Genomic DNA, 12,689 nt, shown 5'->3' with positions numbered 1-12,689 from the left:
CGTGGGTGGAATGGGTAACAATTCTTAAGGGCTTAAGATTGTACTTTAAAGATAAAGTTGCCAATTCTTAAACGAAGCTGCTTTGAATTAGCAAATTTAAATGTCTTTTTTTTTTTTTTTTTTGTGGGAGTCATGAGCTCTGAGTTTTGTCACAGAAACAAAATTTCAACTTTGCACATCTGAGACTTGTGCCTTAAAAACGAAAATTTGTATATTATACCCCCCATCTGGTTTTGATATACTTAATATTAATGGTGGGGCAAAGCTATTACTCTGTGTTTGTGTGTGTGTCTATATGTGTAATATAGAAGGTGTAATAGTTTACACCTTCTCCTGAATCCTTAAATTTCATGACCAATAATGTTGGCATTGCCTTTTAACGTTCTTCTCTGAACTCCTCCCCTACCCTCTACTTCCTGGGGGCAAGAAAAGGCCCCCAATACTGAGAGATGAATTTTCCTGAAAAAAGTGGTCAGAATAGAAAATGGATTTTGTGTGCAAAGAGACTGTGTGGCAGAGGAGTGTGTTGTATCAGGAGTGAGGGCTGAGTGATGGGGGAAAGGAGGCAGGAGGGGTCTACATGGTCTTGCATCAAAGAGAGAAATCTGGAGGAAAAGAAATCTAGAGAAGAGAAGAGCTTACATGCTATTTAAGTAAGACTCCGGAATGGATGTCTTTAAATGTACATGCCTGGATGATTCTTTAAATCTTTTCAGAGGCATGAGTAAAGGTGAATGCCTTGTTCTGTATGAGCTTCATTAAATGTGAACCCATTCCGACACTGGATCACATATAACAGCTTTATAAAGGTTACACTAACACCATCACCAACACATCCTGCCTCGGCTTGTTCCTTCTGCTGCCTCTCCATCATGGACTGCTGGGAGATTTCACTGAATTCTCTTCTCTCTCAGCACTTACTCTTGGTCTGCAAACACCCCTTATTTTTATTCCATGCGACGTAGCATCATTCTTCCTTGGACTCCTTCATGACACACTGCTTTGTTAAGTTCCATTTTTCTTGATCAGTACCGCATTCATTCCTTAGTTATCTATTCAGGTATTCATTAGAGCTGAACCAAAGGCAAAATGTCAAGGGGATTTAATCATGACAAAATGTTTGGTCTTGACCTATCTCTTCACATCTTTAAATTAATAATTCTAGCCTATGCCTATTTGGATCTATCTTATAAGACAGACATTAAAGCTGTCATAGATTGTGAACTTCTAGAGGGAAGGGAATAAGTCTATTTAATTTCTTTGTGCAGCTCCTCCCAGGTAATGACTATAATGGACCATGAGAATAATATTGAACCCGCTATATATTACCAACATAGAAACTTTGAAAGAGATGCCAAGAGCCAGCAGCAATACAAAAAGATTTGTATAGATTTTTTTTCCCATTAAAATGGATTTGATGGACAAATGATTTGCTATATTATTTCAGGTCAACTCTGGGGATGAATGCTCAGTTGCTGAGAAAAGTTATTGAATTTCAACAAACAAAAACAATCCTTCTTTCCAGGGAGCTTTCAAGATCAAGGCGAGGGTTACAGGCAGAAGGGGAGAAATAAAAATCTAAATTTAACTTAGCTAAACTAGTCACCTCTCTTGATTTTAACACAAAGTGGGAGGTTAAGTGGAGGTTAAGAGAATCTAACAGAAAGCATGAATGATGACGTCTTCTTGTCTAAGCTGGAAATGGGTGAGAAAGGAGAAACATTTATAAACCACGAAGCAGTTTTGCAGTTTCCAACAAATCAGCCACAACTAGGAAAGCAAAAATGGCATATCTTCTAGACCATTGAAAATGAGTCAGATATTTCTAGCCCGCTCTGGGAAAAGCCTATTAAAATATCAGAAGGCCGAGGGTGAGCTGGAGGAGAGAAGAGGCTGGAAAGGAAAGACAAGGACCAGAGGTTCTCTGGGTGTACGTCGTGGCAGCACCAATTGTGCTCTCCGAAGCTGGTGCCTGATGCACCTGAGAATGTAATCAGTGATTTTCATTAATTTATACCTGCGTCATGAAACCTGGATACAAGCTTTCAAAACAGCTTTGTGCGGTAGCTTATGGGATGTCTCTCAGGAGATCCAGGCGTGTACATTTATAAATTTTGTTCAAAATTTGTCACTTTGTGTCCAACAGCATGTTTTGCTAACATTTCAATTTCAAATCTATAAAGTAAGATTTATTTGTTTGAATGGCTACACCTAGAGGAACCCGCAGGGTGATAGCTTCCTTACTCTGTGAGGATTAGATGTTGGAACCGCCTTACTGAATGAGGCAAATATTAGCCATAAAGTCCCTGAGAGCAGGAAACTGCAAAATGGGGGGCATATATTACCTGCAGAAAGTGTGTTTAATAGGAAACTATCCTCTATGAACCTCCTAACTCATGAGGAGGGGATCTCAAGGATTAGAGGTAGGCAGAAATAAGAATTCAGGTTGCAAGACTGGGGACCGAGAGGCTGGAGTTTCTCTTGGTGTGTGTTACGTCAAGAGGTATGGTGTGGCTGAGGAATAGAGACAAAAAAAGGAGAAATCAGGTGGTGGTGGGGGTAGATTAGGAAGTGGTAGATTAGAATAGGAAAGCAATATCTGGGCATCTTGGAGGCCAGGCAAGGAAATGCTGCTGATTCCAGTTGGCACTAAGTGGACTGTAGGTGAGAGAGATGAAAAGGAAGAGAAAGTGAACACAGCAGGATCAAAGCCTGAGGGAAGTAGGAAAGGCCAGGGAGACGCATTCAATTTTCCCATACCCACTTCATCTCAATGCAAAGACCACCTCACCCCACAGGATAAAGAGGATACCAGACTGGCATGGTAGCAGGTAGCTTACTACCAGTGTCGGACTTATTTGCTACAAAGTCATAAATTGCTAATGCCTTTGGGTAGCTTCGCACAGCAGTGAAGATGCCTCGCATCGCTTCTCTAAGTGTCCTTTCAATCTCCGTGAAGTCGGAAAACATGTTATTCCATCTCAGGAAATTGTGTGTGCTGAGGTGGGGTGAGAGATGAAAAAAGCAATTTAGGGTGACTCTCTTCAACATGAGCACGGTCTCGACTGTATCTGCCCTCTCTGGCACCTCAGCGCAGGCAGAAGGATAGAAGTCAGAAGTCACGGTGTTCTTTTTTGTTGGGGGAGAGGGGATGGTGAGGTTAAGTTTAGGTATTATAGGTATTTGATGTCCAAGTTATTTGGGTGTACCTAGAGAAAAGAAAGCATCTGTCTGGAAACTAGAAATGTCTGGAAGATTCTAATAGTTTATAAATTACTCTTGAGGAGTTGACAAAGTTTCTCCCACCACAGCTTCAGTGGACACCTGCATAGCAATCCTCCGATTCCCGCATCTTAGAGGCACGGCTCCAAGGGCCAGATTTAGTATCTACAGGGCATAAATGGAAAGGGCTGTATCTTTTTTCTTTTTTCTTAAGATTTTATTTATTTGACAGACAGAGATCACAGGTAGGCAGAGAGGCAGGCAGAGAGAGAGGGTGAAGCAGGCTCCCTGCTGAGCAGAGAGTCTGATGCGGGACTCGATCCCAGGACCGGGAGATCATGACCTGAGCTGAAGGCAGAGGCTTAACCCACTGAGCCACCCAGGTGCCCTGGGCCTGTATCTCTGAAGACAATTTCGTTGTGGGGTGCTAGGTGACTCAGTCGGCTAACCGTCTGACTCATGGTTTCAGGTCATGATCGCAGGTTGGAGATCAAACCATGAGTCGGGCTCCACTCTCAGTGGGGAGTCTGCTTCTCTTCCTCTCCCTCTGCCCTTCCCCATGCTTTTGCTCTCTTGCTCTCTCTAAAATAAGTAAATAAATATTTAAAACCAATTTAGTTGTCTGAGGAAGAACATGGGAGTATGGACTGGAGAGGGAATACAGATAATGAAAGCATCTGCTGGATCTTAATCTACTCCGAGATTGATAAAAGCCGCTGTCATAGAAGTTCCTCAGGGTCTGACTGCAGGCATGGACTTGGAGAGATGTGATCAGACTCTTCTCTCCCTGCCCATTCTCTACCTGGTTGTGAGAATGATTTAAGAGGTTTATCTCTAGGCAGGTAAGTGAATAATGATTATATTAAGCTCAGTATACTGGCAAAGTCTTAGTCTTGGAGGCCAGGATTTTAGTGGATAAGTAATTTATTTTAATAACTTCAGTGTAGTTTCTCTCTACTTTAAGGTGATATTGTACACCTCTCATATTTCCTGCCCTTCTTGTCCTACATATGAAATTTGGAGGCCCATTTTTTAAAATTTACTTTTTATTTTTAAGTTTTTTTCATTTTATTTCTTTTCATTTTTATGAAATTTATTGTTTATGCACCACACCCAGTGCTCCATGCAACATGTGCCCTCCTTAATACCCACCACCAGGTTCACCCAACCCCCCACCCCCTCACCTCCAAAACCCTCAGTTTATTTTTCAGAGTCCACAGCCCCTCATGGTTTGTCTCCCCCTCTGATTTTCCCCATCTCACTTCTCCTCTCCATCTCCCCATGTCCTCCGTGTTCTTCTTTATGCTCCACAAGTAAGTGAAACCATATGGTAATGGTGAGTAAAGAATAATACCTCAGGCAACAAAAGGGAACACAGCTATATGACTTCAGTGTCTTTGTATGTAAAGAATGGGTACTTGTGGGGTACATGGCTCAGTGGATTAAGCCTCTGCCTTCCGCTCAGGTCATGATCTCAGGATCCTGGGATCGAGCCCCGCATCAGGCTCTCTGCTTAGCGAGGAGCCTGCTTCCCTCCCTCTCTCTGCCTGCCTCTCTGCCTACTTGTGATCTCTGTGTGTCAGATAAGTAAATAAAGTCTTAAAAAAAAAAATGAGAACTTGCTTCTCTAGAAACTTTGACTTTCTCTTGAACTCAAAAGCCTAATTATATGAAACTTCTATTAAAAAAGTATTTGAGAGACGTAAGATGAAACTAACTAGATAGTGATTCACTGGAGACTCAGATGCTGGAAACAGAACAGAGTATTTTTCTCTAAGTATATCAGTTAAGAGAAATGATGGTTAAGGGACAGCAACATAATTAGATGTTTTAATGAATTAGCTCATGCAATTGTACAACCTCTCAGTTCAAATGCATATTCAGTTCTTCAATAAAAACAAAATAAATATTTTAACTCTTAGCTGCCTTTTAAGAAGGGTGAATCTTACTGCTAAAGAACTTACAAGATTATCTGCTGTCCTTTTTTGTAGCTGACCATATGAGGGGCATTTTGTTCAACTGAGTGCCTTGACTAGAGATGGGCCTGGAGTTGAGTTTGGAGACAGGAGCTGAGGCCAGAGAACTGTGTTGTTCTGCACTATGGAAGGAGAACTTGAGTTCCAGGGACAATATTGAGGGGAAATTGAGGAGGAATGATGGAGACAGAGGGTGGAGAGAGGAGCTGGGACAATTGCCAGAAGCAAGGACTCCACATGTTGTACAGCAGCAGGTGCAAAATCCCCGAGAGTCCTCACAAAGACTAATTCTCAGAGGGTTTTTTTTTTTTTTTGAGAGTACTGATTACTTAAAAAAAGACAGATTTGTTATTATAGAAGATTTAAGAAATAAGGCGAATCTAGTTAATTTAGGTAATACTGAAATAATTATAAAATGAATAACTTAGCAAAAAAAAATCAAACAGTCAAATTATTATAAAATACAACTGTTTATTTCTTCTTTTGAGAGAATGTATGCACCGGGGAGGGGAGTCGTGGGGAGGTGGAAAAAAGAGCAGGAGAGAGAGTCTTAAATAAGCAGGCTCAACGACCAGCATGGAGCCCCACATGAGGCTTGATCTCACAACCCTGAGATCATGACCTGAGCTGAAATCAAGAGTCAGATGCTTAACTCAATGAGCGAGCCAGGTGCCCCCCAGAAAATAGCAATTTCTAACATGAGTAACAGGAGATCTCACTTGATACTATTTTTTTTTTCTTCTTAACTTGGCTTTTGGCATTACTGTGATAGACAATAAAAGCCAAATTTAAAATATCGATGACTTGTTGATTCCTGTTTATCTCCAAAGAAGGAAAAAGCTTTTGGTAGCTCTGATCAGAGTAATGGGTGAAAATATATAAAATTGAAGAGGATAAGAAAGTACCTGATCCTTATGTGCAGGACAAGAAATAGAGTTGCTGGAGTTGTGGGGATAAGGAGGGGAGAATATACTCAGGAGGATGGAGAGGTAGGCTAACTTAGGAATTGAGTAAATATTTATTGGTACTTTTTTTTTTAAAGGTTTTATTTATCTATTTGACAGATAGAGATCACAAGTAGGCAGAGAGTCAGGCAGAGAGAGAGGGGAGAAGCAGGCTCCCTGCTGAGCAGAGAGCCCCATGCGGGGCTCGATCCCAGGACCCTGAGATCATGACCTGAGCCAAAGGCAGAGGCTTAACCCATTGAGCCACCCAGGCACCCCAAAAAATTTTTAATTTTTTTATTAACATATAATTTATTACCAGCCCCAGGGATACAGGTCTGTGAATTGCCAGGTTAACACACTTCACAGCACTCACCATAGTACATACCCTCCCCAATGTGCAAACTCTGTTTTCGTTTGGATATACCAGTTTTGTGATTTTGGACTGGTCAATATTTCTTTATTGTTTAATCTCTAACATGGGGATGTAGCTAACTTGTCTCAAGGCAAGTGAGTTAGATCAGACAATCTTTTTTTTTAAATAATTTTTTAAGTTTTTTTATAAGCATGTAATATATTATTAGCTCCAGGGGTACAGGTCTGTGAATGGCCAGGTTTACACACTTCACAGCACTTACCATAGCACATACCCTCCCCAATAGATCAATTTATAAAGGACTGTTTTAATTTAAAGATATCATAGTATTAGAAAATATTAGAACCGAATCATGTTTTACTAACACAGGCTTTTCAAGGAGATAGGCTTGGAATGAAATCTCTTTTGCAACAATTACTAGGGAATGATCCCAGGCGTGCTACTCAGTATTTCTCATTTTCTGTTTCCTCTTTTGCAAAATGAGAATATCTCTTCAGGCTTTTATGGGCATAAAATCAGATAATGTTTATAAAGCACTTAGTACATAGTTCATGGTCCATGGAAAGCTCTCATTTAATGGTAAATATAACAACTACAATTATAACCACAATCATAGTGCTTGAAATCAAAATGGTATAAATGTTTATAATTTTTCAGACAAAAAAAATTAAAAAACAACAACAACAACACCTAAATAGAACACCCAATTCCAAGCACATTTCAGTTTAACAAGTTTGTCCTCATGTGTGAAATTATGTTCGGAAAACTATTTGTTCACAAATGCAGTACTTTGTTTCTCTTTATGTAGATGATGATGATGTATTTGCACAGACTTGTTAATTTTCTATTTAAAATTTAAAAATATGATTCCAAACTCAAAGAAAAAACAATATGAAAAGTATTAGTAACCTTCAAAAATATTGAGTGGAATAATAGATAATTCTGTAGTCTGCATATTGGAGAGTTTATTTTCTCATCTTTTGGGGATGGGTAAATAGGTCAGTATTCTTTTTTCATATCCTGATGGTCTGTTCTGGGAAAACCACTTCCTTTCTCCTTCTTAATGGTTAGAGAAAAATTGCTAGAAGATATACCTGTTGTAAGACCTAAGAAGAAGCCCAGATTGTCTTGTGAATATCCACTTGGAATCTAAAAGTGAGGACTTTCCTAGCTGGATCAGTTCTTGGCAAACACTGCAGTGGATCAAGTTTATGTTTGGGCTTCTTCTGGGTCCTAGTTCCTCACTGGTTCCCTGTCTCTCTGAAGTATTAAGTAAAATGATTGTTTTTGTTGAATGATACTATTTAGGTAATAAGTAAAGCATTTGCTGGTAAGGATTTCAGATACAATTCTTCCTGGGGATTGTTTTTTAACTCTTAATTTTGAAATATTATAGACTCCCATGAAGTTGCAAAAATAGCACAGAGAGGTCCTATGTACTCTTTACCCAACTTCCCCTAATGGTAAAATATTACATAACCACAGTACATTATCAAAACTAATAAATCAACACCAGCACAATATAGCTAACCAGATTACAGACAGAGGAATTTTTTGAGAATTAGAAATTCTCAAGGGTGAAAGAAAACCTTTTCTAAATCTTAATGTTGCCCCAACCTGTGTACACATAGGTTTTTGCCCTTGTCTCACTGGTAATCCTAGATTAACTTTCTGTCTTCTCCATTCTCCCCTTCAGAGCAGGGATCATACTGTAGTCACCCTTAAGTCTCATGCTTATTAAGGTAACTGGCATTCAATAGGCATTTTTGGTTGAAAAGATAACTAATAATTGCTATTGTCTTTACACACACGATCTCTCAAAGTGTTCATGGTCTAGTGGAAAGAGTATAGGCTTTAAAAGCATTCAAATCTCAAGTCTTGTTATTATTTATGAGCCTGAATCTTGTGACAAGGTACTGAATGTCCTTGGGTCTTGCCTTCGTTGTTTGTTTCATTCTACATAATAGAGTTGTTCTAAGGATTCAAGGAGGTAATTTATGTAATAAAGAAGCAACCATAAGGGCTCTGGGGTGTGGGGTAGGGTGAAAAATTTTATTACAATTTTACAAACTAAGGCTTGCGAGGGTAAGTCATTGCTGCAAATCTTAGGACCAATACATGGGGGTGCTCCGAAACACCTTGAGCCAGCAATCTTCTAGGAAATCCCATAGCCTTTCTCAGGCAATAGGAGAGTGGATTAAAAAACAAACAAACAAACAAACAAACAAACACAAACAAACAATAACCAACACAGGTATTTACAGAGATTTAAGATTTGTCCCTACATAGTTGTTGACTTCTTTTGCTTTGGGCATAGAAAATCCTCTCTTGGTGGAGTTGAATGGTGAGATAAAGTAGGAAGTGAATTATGGGTGTGGGTTGTTAATTGGAGGTTCCTGCCAAATGCCCTTCTTCCCTCCCCACTCCTTTGACACCCTATAGCCAGGAATCCTGCTTGCCAAACTCTGCATCAGATGTTTGTACCTTTATCTTTTGCAGATGGTGTGGAAGGATGAGAAATTGAACCCTTTACTCACACACAATGTCAAAAAAAATTTTTTTTTTAAATCACAAGATAACTTAAATTTTAAAAAGTTGGAAGGTTTTGACATCATCATCATTATCATTTACTTTTTGTTTTCTGTTCATGAAAGTAGTTTTTTGTTTTTTAACAAAAGAGAATATGTAAACAGAGAACTTTTTTTACTCAGTTGAATTGGCTAGTAACACATTAGCTAAAGTTGCTTTTCAACCTGCCATGAGCACCTATTACATATCCTTGAATTCCTCATATTAGAATTCCATTTTCCATATTAGAATGCTTAACTTGGAAGTATTCCTTTGGCTTATTTAACCTTTTCATTTCATTGAAATGGAATAGGGAACAATAAAATGTTATTGATTTATGAGTGTTTTGGCTACAAATATTAAAAACTCTAGTAGCTTAAATGCTTGGATTGTAATGAGAAACACTCAATTTTTAGTGATGGTTTACAATTGGGCTTTTGGCTCTACTTAGGAAAATGGGTAATGAGTCTTAAATGTAGGAACTGAAACCATGAAACGTCTAGGAGAAAACAGAGAAACAAAGCTCTTGGGTATGGATTTTGGTAGTGATTTTTTGGGTATGGCACCTGAAGCACAAACAACACAATGAAAGAGAAATAAGTAGAACTACACCAAGCTAACAAGCTTCTACACAGCAAAGAGAACCATCAACAAAATGAGAAGAAAACATCCAGAATGGGAAAAAGATTTGCAAATTGTATATCTGACCCAGGCTTAATATTCAAAACATAACAAGAACTCACATAGCTCAATAGCAAAAATCCAAATAACCCAATTAAAAAATGGGCAAAGGACCTGAATAGATATTTCTCCAAAGAAGACATATGTAGGGCCAATAGGTACATGAAAAGATGGTCAACATCACTAGTCCTATGCTAGGAAAATGTGAATCAAAACCACAATGAGATACCACCTCATACATTTTGGAATGGCTGTCATTAAAAGGACAAGAGATAAGAAAGCTGGCATGGATGTGGAGAAAAGGGAATCCCTGAACGCTGTTGGTGGAATTGCAAACTCGCATAGCCACTATGGAAGTATCCTCAAAAAATTAAGAATAGAACTATTACATGATCCAGCAACTGCACTTCTGGAAATATATCTAAAGGTAATGAAAACCTTAACTCGTTAATATGATGCACTTGTTAATATGCACCCTGGTATTCATAGCAGCATTATTTACAATAGCTAAGACATGGAAACAAACTATGTGTCCATCCATGGTTGAGGGAAGAAGGAAGTGGGGGCATATATATAAGCATATATACATATATATATGTGTGTGTGTATACACAAACACTATGGGATATTATTCAGTGATAAAACCCAGAAAATTCTAGTATTTATGACACACGGAGGGACCTTGAAGGCATTATGCTTAGTGAAATAAGGCAGACAGTGAAAGACAAATACTGTATGATCTCACTTATATGTGGAACCTTAAAAAAAAAAAAAGGAAAGTCTCAAAATAAATTCATGGAAAAAAGAGATAACACTTGTGGTTACCAGAAATAATGGGGGAGGAGTGGAGGCTGGCAGAAGTGAAGGAAGGTGGTCAAAAGATACCAGCTTCCAGCTACAAGAGAAGTAAGTGGTAAGGAAGTCATGTCCAACAAGATGATGACAGCCACCACTTCAGTGTGATTGATGTACAGGACAGGTGTCAAGAGAGTAAATCCTGAGTTCTGATCACAAGGAAACAATTTGTTTCCCTTTATTCTTTTTTCTTTTGCTTTATATTGTATCTATATAAGCAGACAGATGTTAGCTGAGCCTGTTGTATAATCATTTCACAATATATATAAATCAAACCATCATTCTTTTTGACTTAAACTTCTCCAGTGATGTATGTCAATTATTTCTAAATAAAACTGGAATGAAAAATGAAATCATAGTGACCAAGATTAGAGGCAGAGAAAGCTAGGAGCTAGAATGTTTCTTTAGGATTCTGAATTGTTGCCTTGGTTTTGAAGCTGTCTGTTCCATTTGACCATTAAAGTAAAAAGCATACTGGAGGTCAAGGGAAGAGAGGAAAAAAGAAAAATCACTTTGATGCAGGACATGGGCATCAGAACTGGGAGAGTTCGGAGGGAAATTACTTGGAGGCACTGTCAATAGACTATCTTAGTGAAAACCGACTTCTGCAAACTTTTAAGAGATCGAGGGATGTAAATATGCACATGAACTCTAATTTGTTAAAGCTTAATTCCTTTCAGCATCAGAAGGTATTACAGATCCACAGAAAGTTTTCCTTCTTGATATGCTTTGGATTTCTCATCAGTTATTATCTAGGAAATATAAACATTTTATTTCTACTTATATAATACCATTTAAGTAAGGTTCAATGAAAAATGACTCTCTTGATTTACATTTTTTTTTTCCCTGGAAAGTAAACTATAGCACACAAAGAGAGAGCAAGAATTGTCATTATAACAAAAAATGCCCATTTGGGCTCTTGGTCTGTGCTTTTCATTGCTTTGTGCTTTTCTTTCAAGGAAAAGTGAGAGATCTTTTTTAAACAAAAAAGGAGTTTTATGAATGCATTTCTCAGTGAGAAGGCACACCTATGATATCAAATCACAAACACTGGGACCACGAAGCATTAAAACTACACATACACCAGAATAAATGTAGACTTTACCAGATATTTCACATGGGCATCTTACTTGAACACAATCTCTTTAAAGACTACTTCTCTTGAAATAGTATCAAATTATTTATAAAATAATTGTTGCTTAAACAAATTGGTTGTTATGAAGCATAGGTTTGTATGTCATGTTAATCTTGCTTAATTACTGCCTCTGCCAATATATTCCAGTTTCCAATACAAATACCAGAAATGACTTAAGAATAATTCTGAAGTAAGATTACAATTTTATCAGAAAAAAAAAACAGTTTTATATTAAAAGCATAAATGTAAGTAATAAACATTTGTAATTGTGATTAGTTCATACAATATTATTAAGGTATATAAAATTAAGTAGTGAGCATACTTACAGTATTTACCCAAAATTAAGATGTAGAAGAAGACAGGACCAGGTGTCATTTCCTTCTTTGTGAGCAACTGATTAATAAAAGTGAGTACAATTTGGTCTTGGTTTCTGAGTCGCACACAGCTCACGGTGGTTGTGTGCTATTTCTGTCTGTAATCTTAGCAGCTACAAAGCAGTCCTCCCTCCTTCCTCTCTCATTTCCTCTCCCTCTCTTTCCATTCCCTATTCTTTTCTTTCTTCCTTTCTGTTTCTCAGAATCTCTCCTCCCACCCTCCTCTCTAAAAGTCTTAGTATCCTTCTTTACACCCCCACCACCCCCCTCCGCCCTGCCACAGCAGACACACACACACCCCAGCGTCAACACAGACAAAGCTGAGCAGTGAGCAAAAGTTTCAGACAGAGAACATTCAAGCTCTTCTTGTTGACTCTAAACATCTTTTTTTCTATGTCCGGCAACAGTCTACAAATGACGGTGTGTGTGAACTGACAAATGTCTGAGCCGATCAAAGTCACACAACTAGAAAGAAACCAAGAGATATGTTACAAACGAAAAAAAAAATTTTTTTTCCCTCAGTGACTTGGGACTGGGAAAAAAACAGAAGTACACGGG

At 38.3% G+C, this 12,689-nt stretch overlaps 1 protein-coding gene across 4 annotated transcripts in view; it reads right to left on the bottom strand.

The window, feature by feature from the left end:
• RXFP1 (relaxin family peptide receptor 1) overlaps positions 1–12,436 on the bottom strand; it is a 100,792-nt gene extending 88,356 nt beyond the window's left edge. For 2 of the 4 annotated variants that reach the window (XM_082727789.1, XM_082727790.1), the window contains exon 1: positions 12,084–12,436. In XM_082727789.1, the coding sequence (XP_082583915.1) occupies positions 12,084–12,132 (49 nt within the window). In that variant the 5' untranslated portion in view covers positions 12,133–12,436. The remainder of the gene's footprint in view (positions 1–12,083) is intronic. The other 2 variants (XM_082727791.1, XM_082727792.1) reach the window with 1 other exon arrangement.
• Between the last annotated feature and the right edge of the window lie 253 nt (positions 12,437–12,689).

The sequence above is a fragment of the Mustela nivalis genome, assembly GCF_964662115.1.
Source record: "Mustela nivalis genome assembly, chromosome: 4".
Lineage (NCBI taxonomy): Eukaryota > Metazoa > Chordata > Mammalia > Carnivora > Mustelidae > Mustela > Mustela nivalis.
The sequence above is the reverse complement of the archived record's forward strand: the minus strand, read 5'-3'. Positions and strand labels throughout refer to the sequence as shown.